Source organism: Atta cephalotes (assembly GCF_000143395.1).
Source record: "Atta cephalotes unplaced genomic scaffold scaffold00023, whole genome shotgun sequence".
Lineage (NCBI taxonomy): Eukaryota > Metazoa > Arthropoda > Insecta > Hymenoptera > Formicidae > Atta > Atta cephalotes.
Genome location: NW_012130087.1, coordinates 386,060 through 409,898, shown reverse-complemented (window position 1 = coordinate 409,898; position 23,839 = coordinate 386,060). Strand labels below are relative to the sequence as shown.

The 23,839-nt window shown below is 33.9% G+C and overlaps 5 protein-coding genes across 5 annotated transcripts in view; 3 read left to right on the top strand and 2 right to left on the bottom strand.

Moving 5' to 3' along the window:
* The window catches only part of LOC105619799 (protein FAM73B), a 37,030-nt gene extending 21,651 nt beyond the window's left edge, over window positions 1-15,379 (bottom strand). Inside the window, exons 1-3 of the mRNA XM_012201316.1 lie at window positions 15,281-15,379; window positions 14,930-15,080; window positions 14,628-14,771 (exon numbers count right to left, since the gene is read on the bottom strand). Of these exons, the coding sequence (XP_012056706.1) occupies window positions 14,628-14,771; window positions 14,930-15,080; window positions 15,281-15,379 (394 nt within the window). The remainder of the gene's footprint in view (window positions 1-14,627; window positions 14,772-14,929; window positions 15,081-15,280) is intronic.
* On the top strand, window positions 8,456-12,185 carry LOC105619797 (protein unzipped). The gene is made up of 4 exons (XM_012201314.1): window positions 8,456-8,672; window positions 9,463-9,830; window positions 10,192-10,526; window positions 11,524-12,185. The coding sequence occupies exons 1-4, from the start codon at window positions 8,456-8,458 to the stop codon at window positions 12,068-12,070; spliced, it is 1,467 nt and encodes a 488-aa protein (XP_012056704.1). The 3' UTR covers window positions 12,071-12,185.
* A 399-nt stretch (window positions 15,380-15,778) lies between the features above and the next one.
* On the bottom strand, window positions 15,779-18,849 carry LOC105619796 (SWI/SNF-related matrix-associated actin-dependent regulator of chromatin subfamily A-like protein 1). Its single transcript, XM_012201313.1, has 11 exons — window positions 18,492-18,849; window positions 18,311-18,426; window positions 18,125-18,234; window positions 17,911-18,045; window positions 17,675-17,852; window positions 17,439-17,602; window positions 17,195-17,359; window positions 16,958-17,113; window positions 16,737-16,844; window positions 16,223-16,397; window positions 15,779-16,144 (listed from the first exon to the last, which is right to left on the bottom strand). The coding sequence occupies exons 1-11, from the start codon at window positions 18,847-18,849 to the stop codon at window positions 15,779-15,781; spliced, it is 2,031 nt and encodes a 676-aa protein (XP_012056703.1).
* A 1,426-nt stretch (window positions 18,850-20,275) lies between these two features.
* LOC105619795 (serine/threonine-protein phosphatase 2A activator) lies at window positions 20,276-22,329 on the top strand. The gene is made up of 8 exons (XM_012201312.1): window positions 20,276-20,318; window positions 20,410-20,495; window positions 20,928-21,131; window positions 21,223-21,440; window positions 21,529-21,653; window positions 21,765-21,865; window positions 21,966-22,073; window positions 22,136-22,329. Exons 1-8 carry the CDS (start codon window positions 20,276-20,278, stop codon window positions 22,292-22,294), a joined length of 1,044 nt encoding a protein of 347 aa, XP_012056702.1. The 3' UTR covers window positions 22,295-22,329.
* Window positions 22,330-23,156: 827 nt separating this feature from the next.
* Window positions 23,157-23,839, top strand: part of LOC105619794 (GDP-fucose protein O-fucosyltransferase 1) — a 2,497-nt gene continuing 1,814 nt past the window's right edge. The window contains exons 1-2 of the mRNA XM_012201311.1: window positions 23,157-23,265; window positions 23,341-23,456. Coding sequence (XP_012056701.1) covers window positions 23,157-23,265; window positions 23,341-23,456 — 225 coding nt within the window. The remainder of the gene's footprint in view (window positions 23,266-23,340; window positions 23,457-23,839) is intronic.

Genomic DNA, 23,839 nt, shown 5'->3' with positions numbered 1-23,839 from the left:
AGATCCTACAACAGAATCTAGCCACAAGTAATTTTGTCAAAGGTAAAAATTCTATAACAGAGTCTGACCACAAACGATTTTGTTAAAATCCTACGGGAGAGAAAGATATATATAATTTCTCCCTGTATAAAAAAATTTCTCCCTCATTCTAACTTATCTCTTTAATTAAGATTATAAAAAGACAATAAATTAGAGTGAGATAGTATATAGGAGATATTATATTTATTTTTCTCTCATAAAAAATTTTAATAAAATTGTGACCAGACCTTCACATAGGATCTTTGATCAAAATAAGAATGAAAAAAAGAAGAGTGTATATATATATATATATATCTGTTTCTTTTTTTTATATACGCTATTCTAACTCATATTATCTTACTTAGGGTGGAATTACATTTGTGCGTTTCTGTATGACAAATTTAAGCCTGTTGATTGGTTATAAGATAGAGAAAAATCTCTCTCCTGCAGCCAATCAACATTTGAACAGTTTGAAAAATTTATTGTAAAAACACAAATATAATCTTATCCTTATTCTTATAGCTTAATGATGTTGATAGAAACAACGGATAAACAAAAGTTTGTCATCTCGTAACCAGACTTTGTTATATAAAGTTTCTGGTGTGTACTAAGAATTGAAGAATGCTTGTGTATGTCGCTCGAAGAAAGAGAAAAGCGAATTCAATAATCGGATCGCGGAAAGTTTAAACATTTTGATATAACTGTTTATTGTAAGATCGTTATTTTATAGGTTTGTTTTCTCTGGTTGAACTAACGTATACTTTTGGAGTATATTTAAAAGTGAGATAAGATATATTTAATATTTCGAAAGCGAGGAACTTCACTGGAGGAACTTCCTTCCTCGGAGGAAGGGAATTATAGTGCAATCTAGTGGAATAAAAAACAGACATTATAATATGAAATGTTTCGATTAGATAGATTAATCTCCAACACTGAGTTTCTTGAATTACATCATGCGAACGACAAGGTTGCAGCGCGAGCGTAAAGTACGATTTACTTTGTATTTATTATTATTTCGCGCGCCCACGCGTGATTTTTATCACCAGTGAGAAAAGAAACGTGTCTGTACTGTAATGTAAATAATATATCTCGCGTCGGCATGAGTGTTCCCCGTATGTTTCGCGAATGGAAATGAGATCCTCGCGGTGCGTATCATCGACGAATGGCGTACTTGCATGTACGCCAAGTTTTGACCTTCAATTCGAGTGTTATGACAATGTGAGATATATAGCACAGCCTGAGAAAATAGACCAGTTAAAAATTCTATGTTTAAAGCACGGACCGCACCCACTGCGATCAATTTTACCATTGCGTAACTTTCGTCAGCGATTCTGGAATTCTACTACCCGTACGTCATCGCGAAAAGATCGCGTTCGAGGATGATGACGAAGAAATTGCATGCATTAATCCGTACGTGAATCACATTCGTTAATCTATGTGTGGAAAAAAACGATTTAATTTTGTCACCGATAAGTAATTTATATTTTAATACGAAATATATGAATTGATATTTAATTATTATTTATTGAATGAAGTTTATTTTATTGATAGCTAATATTATGAGTATTTATTTGTTTAATTTCATTCTATTTAAATTGACTTTTATATGAAATTTCCTTATTTATCTTGGACATTTCATCAGTATGTATATTCGAAACTATGTTAAAGAGACCGACGAAAGACTTTTATAACAGTTCTTTTAGTTTGCAAAGTCGTTATATTTCCGTTGCTGCGAGCTGCTCACGAGATGCTTGAAAATGATAAATATAAAATTACACGCGTATATATATTCTCGGAATCGCGTTACACATGCTGGCGTAAGTGAGACCGTGCTTGATTTTTCGTTCTCATAATTTTTAATAGCGAAGTGAATTCACCAGTGCGTATGGTTTTCTGTCAAATCGCGCAAATTCAATAACAAATATAAAGATTTAGATGTAATATGGTAGGAATAAAGAATGATGCATGGAAAAAACAGTTTTGTTGAAGTGTCTGAACATTTTTAACTAGCTAAAAATTTGAAAATAATTTTGTTAGACCATCATCAAAATAATTACCTAGGATACTTAAATATGATGATAATACTGCAAACAATTTTAAAACATTCTGGCAATCAATTCGAGTGTTTTACATGATTATTGTGATAATTCAGCAAAAATCTTTTTAAATTTGTATCTAGTTAAATTTTTAGATACTTCAACAAAACCATTCTTTCCGTGCAGATTTCAACCTATTGAATCCTGTATTCTGGTATTTAGTTAAAATTTTTCTAGTTAGTCTAGGTTTCTAGTTAAAATCTGTTATTCTTTATTCTTTTCATTGTATTTGAGCTCTAAGAATGTCGAAAATGCAAGAAACACAAGGAAAGAAAAAGAGGAGAAAAGACGAGCATTCCGCGAGAGAACCTCGAGTTCGGACACGTGTTTACAATTCCACGGTGCCGCCTCAAACCGGTTAGAAGTTAGACCACCGGTTAATTTACCGACAAGCTGACAAATCCCACCGACCACGAGAAGTAGCCTTTACAGCCTTAGCCGCTCTGCACTAGACCGACTTTTAAACATCAATAAATCCTTCATGCATGCTCGTCATCGCATAATTATAAGAACTGAAGTTTCGCGCGCGCGGATACGTGTGTCACAGAATCAATGTCGCACGATAGCAGGTGATAAACCTGTACACCTTATCGTAAACGATTATCATCTTCCTGCCGCGGAGCACTATCTTGCTAGAAATCTATTTACCTGTCAATTATATCTGTAGTGCGCGTTTTCTAGCCAAGACGGTTATCAAAACTTTTCATTTTTGACATATACAATATACAATTTTGATAAGCAATCGATCTCCAGTAGGAAGGTGGAAGTCACGATGGAATTAGACAAGATGTTCCGCATGATTTGGTGACATGATCAAAAATCGGTTCTAGTCGATTCTTATTTAAGACTATTTTAAGTACAGTCTTAAGATGTGAACCAATCACAGAGTATATATTAGAATCTTAAAACATTACTTAAGATAATATTGAAGAAAGAATGGATTATGATTATACCGATCTTAAGGGTAGGAGCACATCGGAGTCTTGCATAATGCATTAAAAAATGTACCAATTGGAATCCTTCATTTTCTTCCTTTCCTAAAAATAAGATAAAACTCTGATGACTTGATTTTTTTATGTGTTATAAGAATCTGTGCTCCCTGCCCTATAAATTCTAATCAGTTCTAAACCATGCTAATCAGTAGGTAAACCATGCTAAATGTAAGAATAAAACGTCGAAAAAATATAATTGAGTCATTAAATGTTATATTCATGTCAGTTGCATTTAGGATCGCGAACACCGTTATTTTGTTACTGCGCATCTTCGGGAATATATATATTGTTAAATTCATAATATCAAATTAAATCCAATTTGAGTTATTTTTAACTATTTCTAGGTTGCCATTGTTCTTACTCAACATATCGTTAATTTGATTATCATAGAGTTAAACAATTTAGTTCAAGAAAATGTATTAAATTTGACTTAAAATTATTAGTTCATTATTTACTAATGTATACGTTAATGTATACGTTGAACGATGTTTACTTTGAAATTAATTAATTACAGAAATTGGACATGGAAGTAAAAATAATAAAATGTTATTTGGTTATGTTATCAAGGGATTGAGTTACCATTGTTCCTGTGATATCTATAACCAAGCATATACAACTTGTCTAATTGTACCATGATGGCAATCATGACTACGTTTATACCTTTTTTAGGATTTAATAACATCCGTAGTTATGAAACTGGCTGATCACAGTCATTTCATTCTTCAGAGGAGTGAATAACAAAAAATCCAAAAAAATCCAGGGCAAATGAGAGTCACATCTTGTGTATTAACTACCACGCTGACTCTCATTCACCCTGGGTTTTTTTTATTTTTTATTGTTGATTTTGGAAGAATCCGTAAGAGGATTACATTATTACTATTATAAGAAATAGCTATGATTGACTAATTTCATAATTACTATTACTAAACTTATCATATAAACATAATTCATGTAAACTACGAGATTTCTCATTAAAGATGAGAATTTGCCGAGAATCGCGTGTTGAAGAATCAATGGAAAAAGAAAAAATTTTTAATGTGAAGCGGAGAATCCGCGTGCAGCTAACGGGACTTCTTGTACGTCGCGTGTACGTAACGCAAAGCGAGATTGTTTGCGGATTAGCGACGCAAAACCGGTATCGATGCGTCAGCTTTTGATGAGAACGTGACCGTGGAAAGGGAAAATTAATCGCGTTCCTTTTTACCTTCCCAGCTGTCGGTCTCACATGTTCATTGAGGATCTCCTTTCCTCGACAGATATACCAGGCGGACGACCAAAAGCGGCGTGATTGCGCACGCGTTTGTGATGTTTTTCGTCTAGCACGACATGTTGTTCACGCGGATTCTGTTTCGCCGTAATTGCGTGTGGCGTTCGCCGCTTTTTTAATCGAATCAAGCAGACCACCTCGTAACTCGCTCAACCGATGTCCCCGGAATTCGTGATGCGTGCTTTTTTAGATCCGTGAACGGTTCGAAACGCGCGAATCCTTTATGTGCGGAAATTCCATTCGGGTCACGGACCGTGCTCGGTACGAATTGATTTCTTACGAACACGTTTGCGTTGACGTGATCTTTTTGTTACATTCGTATTTTCGCAAATACGTGCGCTTTTCAGATTTGCACGACGGAACGTTATTTTAAAACGGCGTCGATGGGGTTTTAAGACATGAAATTTAAACTTCAAATTTTAAGTAAGAAATTATCAAATCACAGTTTAAATTTGAGAAGAATAATCGACTACGATTAGTCAATTTGTTATGGTTTAAAACTTAAAGTTTAAGTTTTACGCCTTAAATCTCATTGTTTAATAGGCTTTCTACAATAAGCTATTACCTAAGCTTTAAGTAGTAAAAAGTTGATTAATCACAGTCAAATGTAAGAAGAATAATTTATTACGATTAGTTCAGGAAATGACTCATTGTAGTAAGCTCATAAAACTTTTAGAGTGATTCTCACTCTTAAGCCATAGTCAATTCTTTTATTAAGAACTGGCTTAAGTACAGTCTTAGGGCGATATTCATAGTTTATTTTTATTAAGATTCGTTATCTTAAACAATGTCTAATTACAGTTCTCCGATTGATTCATGACATCTTAAGACTATACTTAAGATGATCTTAAATATGAGATCCGACTATGTACTGGTCTTAAATGTAATATTTTTGGTACAATCTTAAGATGTTATGAATCAATTACAGGGTAGTATTAACATCTTAAGACACTACTTAAGACGATCTTGAAATAAGAACAGATTATATATAAATATCATCTTTAAAGATTAAAAATTGAACCTTTTCAATTTTCACTCTTTAGAAAAAGGACGGCAGCAGAATCTTAATGCTTAATGCATTATAAAAAAATGAATTGATCCGAATCCTTCATTTTCTTTCTTTCCAAAAGAAATAAAAGACCGGCGGATTTTTTTATGCATTATGCGTTATAAAGGTTTATGCTCCGGTCTTTAGATTCCACAGCAAAGAATTTAGAGGGTAGAAAGAAGAAAAAAATGTGAGAAAAAAAAACAAACCGGACTCTGGCAATTGTGCGAATCGCCTGGAAGGGTTATCAGCCGCTTCGTATCTTTCTGACAATTGGAGCGATGCCATCGCGACAATAATACACCGACAATGACTGCTTCCGCGGAACCGTGAACAACCGTGGAACGGAAACGTTTTGTCAGCGGCCTCGATTGGCCGCTGCGCAAAATCATTCGCGAAAGGATATTCATAAACGCGTATAATCGTCCCTCTTGTCAGTTTAATACGCTGTATGGTCTCGATATGAAGCGTGGAAAATTAATTGAAAGGTAAACGATGTGTAGGAAGTGCAAGTCTGAAATTAATCAACTGTAGAATATAATTTGAATAATTCTAGTTGTAATTCTTGCGAGAACGAAAATGATATTAGATTGCTCTAAGGATACTACCAGTTACTTCCTATCTCGTTAATGTTTCCTTTTTACCACTTAATATCGTCGCATCGTTAAAATCAAGCTGATGTTTCAATTACTACTCCTACGTTAGGCCTCATTCTATTCGGAAAACCGTCATTAAATCCTCTATCCATTACGATATCATGCGCATTACTATGGCATCACAGACAGCATTACGGCAGGTCACGCACGTCTCCATCGCAAAATTCCGAAGTCTGATATTATTTCATATGTATATATTTCCGTCGCTATTGATTAATGAAAAATCGGACTGACGATATATCGGACTTCGGTTTTCTCGAAATTTAAAATTCAATCATTAGAAGAAGCAGTTTTTCCTTAAAGCGATCGCGAGGAGGATTGCTCCTCTTGTCGGGAAAAAATGAAACTTTCGTGTCATTGACAAGTCCTTTTATTTCGAATCTAGTTTTTTTGCAATTCTATTGATAAATATTTCAAGCCACTTTACTAAATTCTCGCCTCTGAAAGTGCCCGAGAGGCTTCTTCCGAGAGGAGAATAGATTCTTTCTCTGTTTTTCAAACGGTGGAAACCGGACGGTGTGAAACGAACGTATTATCGTGTAAACGGATATGCCACGGAACCGTTACGGTTACTTGAAGCCGATATGTCGGGTGCTCGAGAAACTAGTCGGTTTCGAGTCGACACTGAGCTCCTTTAGAATTATCGTCGCCGTTGGTTATGTTACGCGATGAGGAGACCGCTTGGAATTAACACCACGCGGCCGTTATATCGATTACGGATTGAGTGAGCAATTATGCAACTTGTCATTGCCTTTGTAAACACACGCCAATCAACGGCTCATTCACCGCTGCCTTCGACTTCCGTTGCCGCCGTTGCCGTTTCATGCTCGAATCCCGATTGAAACGATCGCAACTCGTGGTACTTTGTAGCTTTTTCATCGCTGCTAAAATAATTGATCCTGATAGAAAGTCTATTTTTTATTTCTGCACTAGAAATCTCTTTCTCGCTTTTGCCAAATATCAAACATACCTATCTCATTTTAAGTTCTAAAAGTGTTTACTAAATTAATCATAGAAAAAAACAGATCTAGAGAGTTCATCATGATGTTGATTTTGAATGTTTTTCAGCTAAAACACAGATGACAATGTAATGTAGTGTATCATTACATTTTTGTTATTTACCAATGTTAAAAATAAAATGATCACTGTGTCACACATCTCTTGCTGCAAAGCACATTTCTGACACTTTTAGTTCATTCACACTTTTTTGAGATTATTAAGGCTCGTCTAAAAAAGTCGTAGTTGGTAGTAGGGCCTCAAATCGTAGGAAATTGATCAATTCTAGTCGAGTATTTTCGTTATATTTGATTGTGGTTGATCAGTTTCCTACGATTTAAGACTACGACCGTCTACAACTCCTATGTAGACTTTACATTTTTACAAGACATATATCATCGATCTCCTCCAAAGAAAGATTCGAGGATTACAGACTCTTTCTCTCTCTTTCTCTTTTCTGAGTGTTAGAGTTCGCGGATTTTCCTTTTCGCTTGTTACCGAACCAACCGATGCGAAAATACAGAGGCAACAGTAAAACCAAGTCAAGATCCAGTTATATCGGGGGAGAGGGGATTCGTATTGAAGACACGCTCGGCATAGTAAGCGGAAACGTAATCACAAAGCCCCCAGAGGGGCGGCCAGCTTCTCGCTGAGAGTAGAGTTAGGTAGCGCAAAGCTATGCGTGCGCTTCGTGTCTGTCGGTTTTTTTCTTCCTTTTTGCTGCCGATCGTGATGTGATTAGATAGGAGCAAAGCGTGCCCCTTCGTTGCGTGTTAATCGCCGGAAAATCGCGCGCATTTTTTGCATAGCACGGCCGCGCCGTTGACCTCCGGCAGAAAAATGGGAAAGCCAGAAAGGGATAGGTGCTTGAACCTTTACGTTCCATGTAACGAGATTGCAGTTCTCTAAAACTATCGAGGTGCCGAATTATTCTTGAAATCGCTAGAAAATTGTCTAGATAATGTGAATTGATCAATTCTATTCGATTGTTCTGAGGACGAGAACGAAATCTTCAGATATTGTCTTATTCATTGAAATCAGACTACTACAGACACTACTGAAAAAAAATTTACTGCATCTTAATACATATTTTTTTGAATAGTATTAAGTTAACACACAGTAAATAAAAATTTACTCAATAAAAAAATGTTAGTTAAATCACAAATTAATGGTTTTAACAAATAAATATATGTTTACATTTAGTAAATATTAGAATTATTCAAACAAATATTTATTAAGATTTGATATTTTTCTTCAGTATAGGCAAACTCCTAGATAAGATAAGAGTTTATGCAGAATTATTATCATTGCTGCATGCATTGCCAATCCCTTTATGAGATGATAAGGGCTAGGAAATTAACCCACTCATTTCTCGTTTGCAGATGCTTCGGCAGAAAAATTACCTCGCCTTAGGAGTGCTCGGCTGCATCCTCCTGTTGTCGGCAACTACCGCGGACAATAGCGTGCACATACTATCGAAGTACGGCCACCAGACGCTTACCTCAACCACGCTCAAATGGCTACCGGTGACGCACTACAACCCGAGCGATTCGAAGGAGATAATCATCGGTGGCAGCGAGAACGTACCGGATAGTCAAGGTGCGACGATAATACACCTGGATCGTCACAATGCGCGCAATGTGCCGCGCAAAAGCCGAGGTCAGACCGAACGAGTGCGAACAAACAGAAATGAGCAGCTTGTTTTTGATGAATGTCGCCGTGAATGTTGACATTCGTATTCACTGAAACAAACCGTTCATTCGTTCGTTTCCTTGGCCTGGATGGATTCGACTTACGTGAACTATTAATTGTGCATCATTACGTCAGACTCGTCACGCTCGTTTATGCTTCATTCAGAAATCGAGACACTCAGGGACGCGCTAGATTTAAATACAATTTGCGAGAATATTAGTGTCAAAGTCTAGACATTTCAAAGATCCCAGAAGGTTTGTGGGTTACCGTCGTGTTTTCATTCATTACTAACGTCAATGTTTCGTAAATCTTGCCGAGCGAGGAGAGCACGTAATGAAGTGAACGGCAAAGTTCACGAAACGTTGGCATTAGTAATGGATGAAAACATGGCGATAACCTGCAAACTTTCTAGTATTTTTGAAGATAATACCTATATGAAAGCCTAAAAAAAGCGAGTCTAGACATTTCTTGTCGTGCGAGACAAAAACGTTAGATCTTAAGTCTTGTATCCTATGCTAGAAATCTCAGATCGAGATCTCGGAGAAAGAATTGACCAATCGCATTGACCATGTAATCGATTTGTTAATTCTTTCTCTGTCTGAGATATCAGGTCGATTTCTATCGTGGGCACGAGGCTTAAAAATCGAACTGTCTAGTGATTGATGAGACTGATTGTCTTCACGCGGACTTATTGCAGATGAGAATTATGCTAATCAAGCGGAGGTAAAGAGACTGGTGCTTTACGTGTGCCGCGCGATGCATAGTGGCGTATGGGTGGCCGGTACACAGAAAGAAAAGGAGAAGGTCTGCACAGTGACAATACATGGTGTTGTACAATCGTACGAGAAGTATGAGCTACTGGAGAACGTCGATGGGGCGGCGCGGATTTCGTGGATTCAATGGAACAAGTACACCCCGCCTCCCGTGGGTGCGGTGTACGTCGATAAGACAATGCTGGTAGCTCGGCATGAGGTCCCTAAAGATCTGGAGAAACCGCGGTACACTCACTATATCGGTACGCTCAGTTCGCCTGAGAACTTCGGTACTATCGTTTATGTGAACGAGGTGAGTATCGAGTTCTTTCGAATTTTTCCGAATTGATAAAAGAGAAAAGTGCATTGCCGTCTTCCTGTTTTGATTCCGTCTTGGCAAAACGTCAGTATTAGAAAACAAGATTTCAACAAGTTAAACTTTGGAAGCGCGAATAAATAAACTTCTCGTTCAAAGCGTGTTGCTAATACGATAAGGATTGATGAATAGGAATATCGCATTAAATTCAATTTATTGATTCTAAGAATTTTTTTCTTTTTTTCAAGAAGCAGTTAAGTTCGTGGCAGATATGCGTCATATTAATGACAGCATAATTCATTCGCGAAGTAATTGAGTTGCCGACGGTGAACGCATAAGATTCAGTTTTCTTTTGCAGAAAGGCGAAGAAGAGTCTGCGAAGTCTGGTGAGCTACTGGTGGAGGCCGAGCCGATCCGTTATGAGCTCGGCTCCGTTAAACTTAACTGGTCTAAGAGGCGCGATATTAAGCGCGTACCTCGCATACTCAGCGAGGCGACGATCGTCAACCGTGGAGCGGAACCGGCAAACTTGGCAGAAGCCTGTGTATACAATTACAAGTACTCGGTCTACTGGGGTCGCAGGCACGCCATCTTGAACGGCTTGAGCACCACGATCACGCTAATTAACGGCACATCCTTACCGAATATAACATGGGGTACGCGCGATGACGAGAATCGCACGGAGGCTTACAAGTAAGTATCGTTTTAAACTGTCATGAGCAATGAAGTTGAACGGCAGGTATGTAAATTTAGAGCTTTTTTTTTATGCGTATTCAGAGATAAAATGTTTCATTTATATTCTAAAAGATAGCGAGTCAAAGTCACATAGAAGTTAAAGTGACAAGTAACATTTAAATTTTATTTTTGAAGCATTACGGAATTGCTAATTTAAATTAATCCTATCCTACCTATCTCCCCACGCTTGCATAATGATTGCGAACATGATGAAGTGTGGAGCTTCTATCATCGCGTTTGCGGCGAATGAGCAGATCAAAGGCGGATAATCGTGAGGATTACGACGCGAATTGGCAACATAGAACGTTAAATGAGTCATAAGTCAAATAAGCGTATGATTTGCAGCGATTCAGCTCGTAATCTCATCTCATATCTCTATAATTAGATATAATTAGAGATCAAATTTATTCTGTAATGTAACTGTATCTCTATTTTTCTCCCCCACCCTCCCCCCTCCTCTCTCTCTCGCCCATTTTCTCTGGTTAACCCCCCCCCCCCCGAGACACTTCATCGCTTCCTGTGCATCATTGAAGCTCGCGCGCGGCGGAGATGAGCCTGGAGTGCACTTTGCACGACAACTTCGTACCACCCTTCCCGCTCAGTGTGCCCTAGAATACTCTGTCGTGCTTTCAACTTAAATGATGCTTCAACGCAACACAATTACGATCATACATCGGACCCGCGTTCCAGTTGCAGTACAATCCAGTGTTATGTTAACACGTTCAGTCCTCAAGATTTCTTGGTAATCCTAAACGTGTCCTTACATAAATTATAAATATATATCTCACCTGAATAATGAAACTAAATTACTAAATTAATTACTTAATTAAATTTTTTTATAGGTATGAAACTTTTTATAGAAAGCGCGATTCATTATTTATTGTTAAAAAAAGATACACGTACGATTTATATTATAGAGATCGATTTCTAAATCTTGACATATTTTCTTTTACAGCGTGCTGATCTATCTGCAACCTGGTACGGGCGTAAACGTGACTCTGAAGGCAAACTATACAGACATGGAGGTACCATACTCCGCAAACTTGATTTCGCATTACGAGGATAGTACGACGACATCGCGCATGATCAGCGGCACTCGACAGGAGGAAACATTGTTTGACATCACACCGGAATTCGGACCCATTTACTTCCTAAGCAATTTCAGCTTGGTACCAACTACCGTGCCACCGCCTACTACAACCACCGAACCATCCACCACAACGTTGATGACAACGATGACGGTGCCGACAACAATGAAGCAAGACTCGAGCCGGACAACACACCGACACCAGACGGATGACTCGGACATAGATCACGACGAAAATCTAATCATACCGCCGAAGAAAACAGACATATCGACGGGCATGCATGACAACAATACTCCGTTGTTATTGAAGGTGGAGGTGCAGTATGGCGGTGCCACGTCCGTTGCGTTTCAGTCGAGCTTATTGACGCTCGTCATTCCGCTTCTACTGTTGCTGATCCTCCATAAAATTACGTGAAGATCCGATTGCATGTTCGCCACCGCCGCCTCTAAACGTTAATTCCTAATTCCCGTAATAGTAATATAATAATATAACCCAGTAGACGACACAGTCCCGAAAATGGAAAAAGGATCAAAAAAGAAAAAAAAAGAAATTACACAGAAAAAAAGAAACAAAAAAATAACATATACGCGGAAAGAAAATTGCTGTAATTTCGTATGTAGCGATTATCGCGTAAATGACTTCCTTTTATTTCAACACTCGTACATACATGCACCGTTGGATTGCGGTGCTGATACATGCTTGCCTTTAAAAAACTACGATATTTAATATATATATATATATATGTATATATATATATATTATTATACACACAAATAACACACATACACAAATGCGCTTAGAGAAACAAGAGAGAGCGAGAGAAAAGTATCTTCGCAACTGAACAATGGAGCTAGTCTCACGACAATGAGTTAAGTACAAGAACGAGATCGCAGCGACTGATGTGCAGGTAGATTAACCTGGCCGCGAAACGTTCACCCGTTATATTGTTGAACCGACCGTGTAACATTCCGTCTTTTTCTAATCCTGCTGCGAATAGACTTTCCAGCTATAATGTATGTCTTATGCCTTCGCAAAAGCGTAATTCTAGATCCTTTTAGAAGACTAATCGCTTTAAAGGACATTCTTTTTTAGTAGAGAGAGAGAGAGAGAATTGAGTAAGAGCTATAAATGCTGCGAATAACGTTTTGAACGAATAGTAGCGGATATATGAGTCGGAAGGCAAATAGAAGTTAAGCAATGGAGGAAAAGAGCAAGATATGCGAATTAATTCTGCTACGATATATTTTTGAGAGATTGTCGTATAATTTTAGAAGATTGTAAAATTTATAAGGATAGTAAGTAAGAGAGAAAACCGTATAAAGTGTAGGAAGTAGATGGGTACGTTTTTTTTACGATACAATTCGATTAAGTTCTAAAGTTATGCAATATTACAGCGAAATGACAAACGTACGAGCTAATCGCTTAATGTTTAATTATATATTACGATAACGTTAAGTGATGCTATTCACGAGTGTTGAATTTGCTGATGCAGTATGTGTATTTATTTTCGATTTTAAACAATTGTGTACCCATCTGTTGCTAGTACGTAAAGTGATAGGATTTGCAGGTTTCTTAGAATACTGTTGAAAAAGACGTATAACAATGAAGGAACTATTGGTATATATAATATAAATATTTAAATAATCTATTAATAAAGAAGAGGATAGAATATTTTGGTACGCGTGAAAAGTATAAAATTATTGAGTTCAACGTTTTGTGGAAGCATTTTTTTTGTTTACTCGAAAGACTAAGCGACGGTCATTTTTTCATACGAGGTTGCGTTAGCGTTTTTACCGAAGAAGTATCCACATGTATGTATATAATATGTATTTCTATGATCTTGATAGTTGTAATATTGTGTAGTAAGCTTATTTATATAATATGATTTAGATATTTTCTCTATTGATAGTAGCGTCACACACAAGTACAATTATATTTTACTATTAATCGATGAATACCGTAGGATTAGCGCGAAACCGTTTATTTCGGGCTAAAAGTGTTTCTAAGGACGTTTATTAACGTAGCCTAATCACGCCTGTTGTGATATTCAATGAAAACTTTATGTAAACACGAAAAGGAAAAAGAAAGCATTATTTTGAACAATTCGTTGATTGTGAGAGAAAGCAATAATTCGTTGTGAGATCGAAAGACTTGCGAGGAAGTCAGAGAAAGGCAACGATAGAAGACAAACGCAAATAAAATTTGTGGTATCTATGATATTTCTTCGATATTCCTAGTTAATGAACGAAACATAATTAACGAGTGGGCGGCGCAATTTTAGTATAGAGTTCGAAAAAGGAAGCTGTTCGTACAACCCAAGATCACAAATTAACTTCTTGACAATTCACCCTATATGCCGGTAGAGACGTAAATAAATCCTTAAAAAAAAAAAACTCGACTTTGGCAAAGCCAAGAATCGTTCTAAAAATATCTATATTCTCAACACTCAGATGTATTATTTGTGAATAATGCTGCTGTATTGTACATTATCATGTAAATATAAACGCTATGTACATATAAAAGAATTCCTGGCAATATCTACATTTCTCAGAATCTCCAATAAGATTATATAATCAAGAAAACTTTGTATTTTGATTTAGAAAAATCAAGATTATCGCATAAGAAAATCAATCAATATTAAAGAAAGATAAGAGCACATGATATGGTCAACAAAATCTACTGAAATTTCTATATTTCTGGATTATATATATCCTAAATTTTTATTTAAAAAATCAAGAAGTATACGAAAATATTTTTAAATATAAATCGAATATAATTTCCCAATAGACTTGGGCTGCATTCCACTTAACGCAACACTTGTGAGCATCGTTTGTCCTTATTTAACATTTGATAAAGGATGAAATGAGCATTGTGAGTGAAATGCAGCCTTTATATCATTAATTATATTTCAGCTATTTTTTAATGTAAAGTATATATGAATTATTAATGATAAATTTCATCAAAAACTTACCAAGAACACCATATTGTTGTGGAGTAAGTTTTTCATTATTGTCTGGACCCCCTGGCACAGAGGAGATGAGTGATGCACGATCACTAATATGACTTCTAGTGCTGGCTTCACTTCTTCTTGCCCAAGATGCTTGTGACAATACATCTAGATGTTTGATGTAACAAAAAACATTTTGCTTTATTATATAATCATTAATAAAAATTCTTTATTATATAATCATTAATAAATATTCGTTTTACATTGCATTTAACTTCATAATTGAATTGGTTTATGTAAACATGACAGCATATCAATAGTATTACCAAAATTAGCATTCTTAATATTGCCTAATCTTGTTTTGTAGTCTCTGTAATGCCTTCTGGAAGGTGGAATAGGGTGTCTTCGTCGTCTCTTTAAAAATTGTGCCAGTCCTCCCAGTAATATTGAACCGCTAGTGAAGCAGATAATAAAAATCTGAAAGAAACATATACAACTAATAGACTTATACTCATGCCACCAAATTTAAATTTAATTTTAATAATAAAATCCCCGTGCAATTGTTACTTTGACCTTAAAATTTTTTTGCATTATTATGTAATGAACAATAATGAGATCAAGTGCAAATAGTGAAAGTATTTATTCTAACCTTGAGAAGTCGCCGATTTCGCTCTTACCTTTTGCGTGCGAGATAAGTGTATTGCTGGTAATGAGAACATGTAACGCTGATACAACGTGCCAAAGAATTGCCGCACGTTGAAAAGAGACATTGTCATTCACTTTGTTATAAACAACATTAACCAAAATTCACGCGTGCTGCCGAATCCTCGTTGAACCTCGTTGCGTGAAAGCTGCCATCTGCTGAACGTTACCATAGGTTCGTAATCATTCGCAGCCGGTTGTAAAACTACTCGATAAAACAGACTATAATATTCTTATACATTATTACAGTATCTCGTAATTCATATCACTCTCCTTTTCCAAAAATTTACTTATTTGATTTAATCCTTAAAACAGGACAGACTTGATCTATTCAGTCTCGGTGAAATTTCACCTGAGAAAGTAATACAAAAAATAAAAAAAAGAATCCGAGATGAAAACACAGAATCTTTTATTTTTTTTCATACAAAAAATATGTCTTTGAAAAGAGAATAAACTATTAAATTATTGTCCATTCACATATTATCCCAATCACAAGAGTCAAAGCATTCATCATCGACTTCGAGTAATTCTTTAATATTTGAAGGAGACACTTCTGGAATTGCTGGAGAAATCTCCATATCAAGCTGCAACTGTGATCCAGAAGACGCAGAAATATTCAAGAAAGAAGTCAAGTCTTGTTGCTTGCTATTTTGTACTGCGATGTCGATGTTATTTATTGAGAGATCCTGTTTGAGACCGACTGCATTTAGAATGTCCTTTTTTTTGTTAAGCAACGGCCATATATAATCATCCGCAGTGTTTTGCGCTATCAAGTATTGGATTGTGACAGTATTGTTTTGCCCGATTCTGTGCACTCTGTCTTCCGCTTGAGACAAGATCTGAAAATGATTTCATAACGTGAGATGAATTTTATATATACTTTATTAAGATTTTCTTTTTTGGTAAACATTAATTACACCGGGGTTCCAAAATAATTCGGTGAAGACTACGAGATTTGCGGCCGTTAATGTAACACCTGCGTTCACAGCAGTGATTGACAGAATCGCTGCTAAACATTCATCACATTCTTGAAACTTGTCGATCAGAAGTTGCCTCTGTTCTGAACTAGTTTTGCCATCGATTCTTATATACCTGGAAATTGTCATAATTGCAATATATAATATACTGGCGATAATTATAAAAACTTAAACAGAAAAACTAATGGATAACTACTCAATTTAGACTTTAATGAAATAATAAATTATAAATTAAAAGAAGCCTTTCAGAGTTAACACAAATTGTTAATGTAAGAACATATATATTTTATTAAAAAAAATAAACATACGTTTTGATCCTGCTTTTCAATATAATCTTAATATTAAAAATTCAACAATAAAATTCATCACGAACATAATTATAAAAAGAATTAACAGTCATTCGTTAAATTAAACTAGTCAAATGATTCTCTACATCCTATTAATAAAAACTTACGCTATGCCTACAGATTCAGCAGCTTCACAAACAGCATCCAAAATAATTTGATGATGACCATACAAAATACATTTTTTTTTATTTTCAAATAAATTTGTAACGTAATTGCTGTAATATACCAATGTTAAATTAATTAAAAGAAATTATTTATTTTATTTTATTTATATTTTTATTATTAATATTTTATTTTCTTTAAAAATATAAGTTTACTATTTACCCACCGTACTGCCTTCATTCTCGCATAGCTAGACTGGGAATAATATTGTAATAGAGCATTATGTCTTTCCAAAGCCGTAATATTTGTTTGCAATCGTTGCGACATTTCCCTCATTTGCTTACCAAATTTTATCAAACCTGAATCTAAAATAATCACCTCCCTAAAACGCACAAATAAATAAAAATATGCTTAGCCTTCTAATCAAAGTTGCTGACATCATAAAAATATTTTCTTTTAAAACCTTATCTTAGATGGCATCTGATTTAAAACGTCAGCTTTCAACCTTCGAATCATGCAATTCGACTTTAGCAGCGCTTGTAACTCTTGTGAATTTGAGGAGCCTAGGAAGTCCCAACCGTACACAGACTTTTGTCCTGCGCAATAACGTATACCATAGTCCTCATAACTGCAAAATAATACTTACAAAATATATGCCTATTTATATAAATAAAACAAATATCAAAATATCTAGTCTTTCTAATTACCTCATAAAACGTGGAATAGCAAGGCTAATCTGTGTATACAATTCGATTGGTCTTGACAGAGCCGGAGTGCCTGTGAGCAATACAATATGACGTGCATGGGTACATATTCGACTAGCAGCTTGAAATCGCGCAGTCTTATTGCTCTTCAAAACGTGGGATTCGTCCTACAATTTCACAAAATATAATACCAATAACAATATTCGATTTATTAAAAAATAACGTATATATTTATATACCAGAATAATAAATCCATAAATATGTTTTGCAAAAGTATTTTCGGCTCGCACTAACAAATCATATGATGTTATAGTGATTTTGTCATCTTCAATGCGATCTTTTGCATGCTCAAATTGCTTAATATAATGTACAGGTACGGATGGTAAGAATTCACAGATTGCTGCAGACCACTGATACCTATATAAAGCATCTCTAATACTAATACTTTCATTACATCAATTACAACAGAGCTTACCTCACTGACGAAGGAGTCACAATAAGAAGAGGCCAACTTTCCTTATAATAATGTGCAATGCCTAATGCTTGTATAGTCTTTCCTAAACCCATATCATCTGCAATCATACAACGACCATTCTTCGATATACCATAGCTGGAATAAATTATACAAAATATATTAATAAAAATATATAAAATATGCACATAGTAATTGCATATAAAAATAGATTTACCAAATGCCCTCTTGTTGAAACGGCATTAAAGATTTTATTAACTTTTCATCAATTTTTGATAAATCATGTTCTGGTAATTGAGTGTCTGACTTTAAGTTTTTTTTGAATATCTAAAATAAAAATATATGCGATTATATTTATAGCTTCTTAATGTATTTTTACTTTAATTTCTAACCCGAATTTTACCCGAAGGACAGCCTCTGGTATCCTTGTTAGAGATAAATCACAACGCTTAGAATACAATGTCTTTAATAAATTATTATAATCATTGAGGTGAAAATTCCATATTCTGGATTTTGAATCTGTAAAATTAAATATTAATAAAAATTAGAAATATTGTACATTAAGTCAAGCAATTTATATTTACCATATATTCTACTTGGAACTGTTCTAAATGTATCAATAATTTCAGGTATAAATGCTGATAATTCTATGGCAAATCTATCATTACTGATCATGTAACATTTTCCTGTTACAGACATTGGATTGAAAAATTTTTTGAGTTCTATAGGATTGAAACGATTGTTTGTTTTATTTTGTCGTATAATATTTTCGTTGTCATTTAAATTTGTTTTTATTTGCCGTACAATATTTTCGTTGTCATTTAATTTTGACTGTTGATAAGTTTGATTATTTATGGGTGTATTTTGTGCTTTTAATTGAGATTGCTGCCTTCTCTGCAATGCTAATAAACGTTTTTTCTCGATTTCTTCGGGAGTACACATTTTATCTACAAAAGAAATCATTTTTTAATTATTTACTATAAAACATTGCTTCCTGAAGATAAAATACTGTCTTTACAAAAAAACTTTACCCATTTTATTTCCTTTGGTATACTTCAACGACTACAACAAATATATATTATTGCAATATGTTAAACTGTAATAGCGTCCCAATTTATTTCCTACAAAGGATAATATAATAAGTAATCCTATATCAATATTGCGTTATTCATTACAAATATAAATTATATTCGAGTCATGCTTACCGATAGTATAAAAACACATTACTCTTATAAATCCTAAATGTTGTTAAATAAAAAGTAAATGTTAAATTTATTAAAAATATCAATTATGATGCTTCTCTTGTTTCACTATACTATAAACAAAAAATATATATATATATATAGTTCTTTCGTATCGTACATCACTTTCTTCATTAGTCACATGTGCATTGCGCAGCTTAGTTGTTTTCCCTAAAGTTCCTTAAAAATTTCCCTAGTTAGATAGATGTGATTGATATGAAGTCAATATTAAGGCCATTCTACATTGGTCGTATTGTAGACGTCGCAAATCACAAGCTCGTTTCTTCAGCCAATCCGTTGCTTCAATTTTAAGTTCGAATCTACAATAGATATTTTAAGCTTTAAGCCGTAAGAATTGACCAACTACAGTCGAGTAAGAGAAAAATAATTGATTGTGATTCATCCATTCCTTATGGCTTAAAGCTTAAAAATTTATTGTAGATACGGAATAAAGTTACATGACGCTTTCGACGATCAATATAGAATGGTTTTAATATTGGCCTGAAAGAGTAGGAAATTCAAACACAAGATTGAAAAATCTAGTATACACTATGAATGAAATTAGATCTTCTCTTATTAAAAATAATATTTTTTATTTCAATTAGTATATCATTGAGCATATTATATTCATGACACGTATTTTATTAAAAGAAAGTTCATAAGGTTTTTTATCGTTTCAAGCTTTCGATTTCAATGGAAACTTCCTTTAACATAGCCAGCGCGTAAAAAGTTGACAACTGATGATTTCGTTGTAAGGTCATGGGCATCATTAATTATTGTTTCTATCTATTGTTCGTTCACTTACGTCATATATGAGGTACAGAACAATTTGCGTGCGAGTGAAAAATATTTTCGTTGAAGTGCTCTTATTGGGAGGTTATAAATTAAATTTCTTATTTATCTTTATTATTAGGTTAGGTTTCATTATTGGTAATTGAATTTAGCTCTAATCTCAACAATAGCTTATCGTTTGTATACGGAGTACAAAATTTTGACCATGGATGACGGTATCATTTAATTATGTCTAATCGTTGCGCCTAAGTGAAATGCTGTCACTGTTAAGAAATACCATTGCATTGCCTTAACGGAACTCATTAATATCGTAGCTGTATTCTCAAGCATTCATCATGTCAACACCAAAATTTCCTTTGAAAGAAAGTGTAGTATCATGTATGTATTGCAATATATATATATATAAAAAATATATATATAAAATAAAATGATTGATTTTTGTAAAATGCATGTTAATATATTATTTCAGCCAAACAGCATGAATTTATTGTGCCAAAAAAGTGTGTTAAAACACCAGACGATCTAGTGCTTTGGCAAAGATCAGAAGCTTACTATGTAAGAATTTTTACAATTTATTTTTCATTGGAACTTTATTTTAATTAGTATATAATTACATGAAAATATATTCCATATGTGTCACACTAAAAACATAAAATTATTGTATATTTACTAATCAATGTATGTATTTTTATAAAATTTTAACAAAAGCATCAATTAAATATATAAATGCCTAATATTTCTAGTAAATTATTAATTCACTAAATAATGCATACATTTGCTACAACACAATCATAATATATTATAAATTATTTGTTACAACAAAAATATATATTTTAATAAATGTACTTACATATTAACTATTATACTATTATACTATTAACTTATATATTAAATTTTATGCTTTTGTGACATATGTTTAGTATGTATATATTTGTATAAATAAAAGATAATATTATTTAAATGTATTTTTATAAAATATACTTGTAGGAATACCTAGGATTTATTTTGACATTAAACAGTGCTGTTCAAGGGATTGCTTTGGATGCACAATGTCCACAGTCACCTGTAATAAACAATGGTGTACAGATGTTGAATAAATTTGATGAATGGATAACAGAAATTCCACCTACCGAACAACCTCAGCGATTTGGCAACAAGTCATTTCGTATATGGCATGAGAGACTACAGCACGTATGTTATTAGCGTTATATTTAAGAATGTAAATTATCTTAAGTTATTGAAAAATTGTAAGATATTTAATTTATGATTACTTTTGTTACAGAATGCTGCACAGGAATTGAAGCAAGTATTACCAGAAGATCTACATCGTGCGATCCCAGAGATAGTGCAGTATTTATATGAAAGTTTTGGGAATCCAACTCGCATCGATTATGGAACAGGCCATGAAATGGCTTTCCTTATGTTCCTTTGTTGTATGTTCAAGATAGGTGCATTTGAAGAAAATGATAAGATTGCTGTTGTAGTAAAAGTGTTTAATAGGTAAGGCTTTAATTTGATTTATATTACATGATCTCTTATTATCTTCCCAAATTATTTAGTTATTTAAATCCCATTTTTCTCTGCATAGGTATCTGGAATTGGTGCGTAGGCTTCAGCTGATATACCGTATGGAGCCAGCGGGTAGTCATGGTGTTTGGAGCTTGGATGATTATCAATTTGTACCCTTTATATGGGGAAGTGCTCAACTCATTGGTATTAATTTTTCTATATATTTTTCATATTTTTGTATATATTTTTTAGTGATAATATAATACAGTGATTTAGAAGCTTCTGCTTCTAAAATTATATAATTTAATATTTTAGGACATCCTCGGATAGAACCACGTCATTTTGTAGATCAAGCTATCGTGGAATCTTACAGTAAAAAATACATGTTTCTTGGCTGCATTGAATTTATCTCAAAGGTACATAAAGATATTCATATAAAGATTTATTAGGTTTTTTAGTGTGATTTAACTTACTTAAGAGTAAGGAACTTACATTTTGATAATTGTGTTTTATTAGGTGAAAATAGGACCTTTTGCCGAGCACTCGAATCAGTTATGGAATGTTAGTGCAGTGTCCTCATGGTCGAAAGTGAACAGTGGTCTTATAAAAATGTATCAGGCTGAGGTAATTATAGGCGATGGAAGTTAGAAAAAAGAATTGTTTACTGTATCGTATCTATTTGCTAGGTATTGGCGAAGTTTCCTGTTATCCAACATGTTTTCTTTGGTTCTCTGCTACCATTGATACCAATGGTCCCAAAATGCTCTAAACCGACCATTACTCCAAATTATAAAAGAACTCCTGTTGATGATAATGAGCCACCGCCACCTGCGGTGCCACAATGAAAATTACATTCGTAATAAATATTGTTACTCTTGAACTACTTATCACACTTCCAAGTATTTATTATAAAATATTTTACCCTTTTCACTCCTTTCATTTTATGATATTTTCATTTTAGATGGATTTTTCTAGCTTGTTAGAGATTTATATTATATTTATTACAAAACAGTATTTTTATTGTTGAGAAATGTAAAAAAATAAATAACATAATGCAAATTTGTTTAAATGGCATAACATATGCAAAATTATACATTATTTATGATTCTGTAATTGATTTTCTGAATAAAAATAATAGATTTACATCTCACAGAAATCCTATGAAAAACGACATATTTTATTATAAATATCGATTTTTATAAAATCGTGCTAATATTCTTAGCTTATGAGATGCTTACTATTTCGATGAAGTACGAAGTACTTCATGCATGCTTCTGACCGACGTTCGTCTCCATGGGAACCAGAAAAATAGTATTGCTATTCATTGTATACTTAACCTTAAACATCTTATACGAAAAGGTTTGTGTACATATTACAAGAACTTAAAGTAGCATCATATAATTTTAAGAAGAGGTTTTTTTAAAAATAAATTTTAAAAAACAAAAAGTTTAAATAATTTTTTAAAAATAAATTTCTGATCCACTAAAGTGGGTCACAGTATCATAAATTGAAAACAAACCAAAAAGTTCAGTTGGTCCTATATCCTGTCTATCCATCTGTCTAAGGAAAGGTTGAACTGGTTGAAAACATAAAATCCTATTAACTAGTGGAAGTAACTTCAAAAATCCGAATTTACAAAGATATTAATGCTATTGTTATAGAGTGACAAATATCGGAGAAATTCGTGAAAGATACACATAATTTGCCATGATTAGGATATCAATTTTTATGTTATTTTTGATAAACTTTTACACCACACTTTGCCAGGATGTTGAGATTGATGCAAATGGCTACATTGTTTACTGTCCCTGCATGGGTAAAATCTTGATTTTTATTATATCTATGATATCATCAAATACATCAATAATAATCTTTATGATCCTCATTCCAGGCCGCTTTGGTAACCAGGCAGATCATTTTCTAGGAGTCCTCGGATTCGCCCAGGCTTTGAATCGTACTCTAGTATTACCGCCATGGGTTGAATATCGCACTGGAGAGACAAGATCTGTAAGCACAAGACTTACCGTGGTGAAAATTTTTCTTATAATTTTATACGAATTGGAACATTTTTCAGAAATACTCAGAAATATTTGGAAAGTTTACATCTTCTGTCAGAATTTTTTATACATGTGAATTCTGAAATATTCTGAGATTTTTCTCATTCCATAATTTTAAAAAAATATTTTTTAATTTTTTAGATTTTGTAACATCAGAATTGATCATTCATCAGAAATTATTCTTACAAAAAATCTGAGAAAAGATGTAAATTAGAGAGATGTTCCAATTCGTATAAAAAATGTGAGAAAGTATAAAATTATATATAAATTCTGAAAAATTATATATAAAAATTATATATAATGAAAAATTCTGAGAAAAATTTTTACTAAGAA

What these genes read in the sequence shown, in the direction of transcription:
- LOC105619795 (XM_012201312.1), top strand. Translation starts at nt 20,276, where the DNA reads ATGTCAACACCAAAATTTCCTTTGAAAGAAAGTGTAGTATCAT. An exon ending in GAAAGAAAGTGTAGTATCAT is followed by an intron (nt 20,319 to 20,409) that starts GTATGTATTGCA and finishes ATATTATTTCAG; the next exon opens with CCAAACAGCATGAATTTATT. An exon ending in GGCATGAGAGACTACAGCAC is followed by an intron (nt 21,132 to 21,222) that starts GTATGTTATTAG and finishes CTTTTGTTACAG; the next exon opens with AATGCTGCACAGGAATTGAA.
- LOC105619796 (XM_012201313.1), bottom strand. Translation starts at nt 18,849, where the DNA reads ATGTGTACTCCCGAAGAAATCGAGAAAAAACGTTTATTAGCATTGCAG. An exon ending in TTTCAACAAGAGGGCATTTG is followed by an intron (nt 18,046 to 18,124) that starts GTAAATCTATTT and finishes AATTTATTCCAG; the next exon opens with CTATGGTATATCGAAGAATG. An exon ending in CAGATGCCATCTAAGATAAG is followed by an intron (nt 17,114 to 17,194) that starts GTTTTAAAAGAA and finishes TGTGCGTTTTAG; the next exon opens with GGAGGTGATTATTTTAGATT.
- LOC105619797 (XM_012201314.1), top strand. Translation starts at nt 8,456, where the DNA reads ATGCTTCGGCAGAAAAATTACCTCGCCTTAGGAGTGCTCGGCTGCATC. An exon ending in GAACGTACCGGATAGTCAAG is followed by an intron (nt 8,673 to 9,462) that starts GTGCGACGATAA and finishes GACTTATTGCAG; the next exon opens with ATGAGAATTATGCTAATCAA. An exon ending in CTATCGTTTATGTGAACGAG is followed by an intron (nt 9,831 to 10,191) that starts GTGAGTATCGAG and finishes TTTCTTTTGCAG; the next exon opens with AAAGGCGAAGAAGAGTCTGC.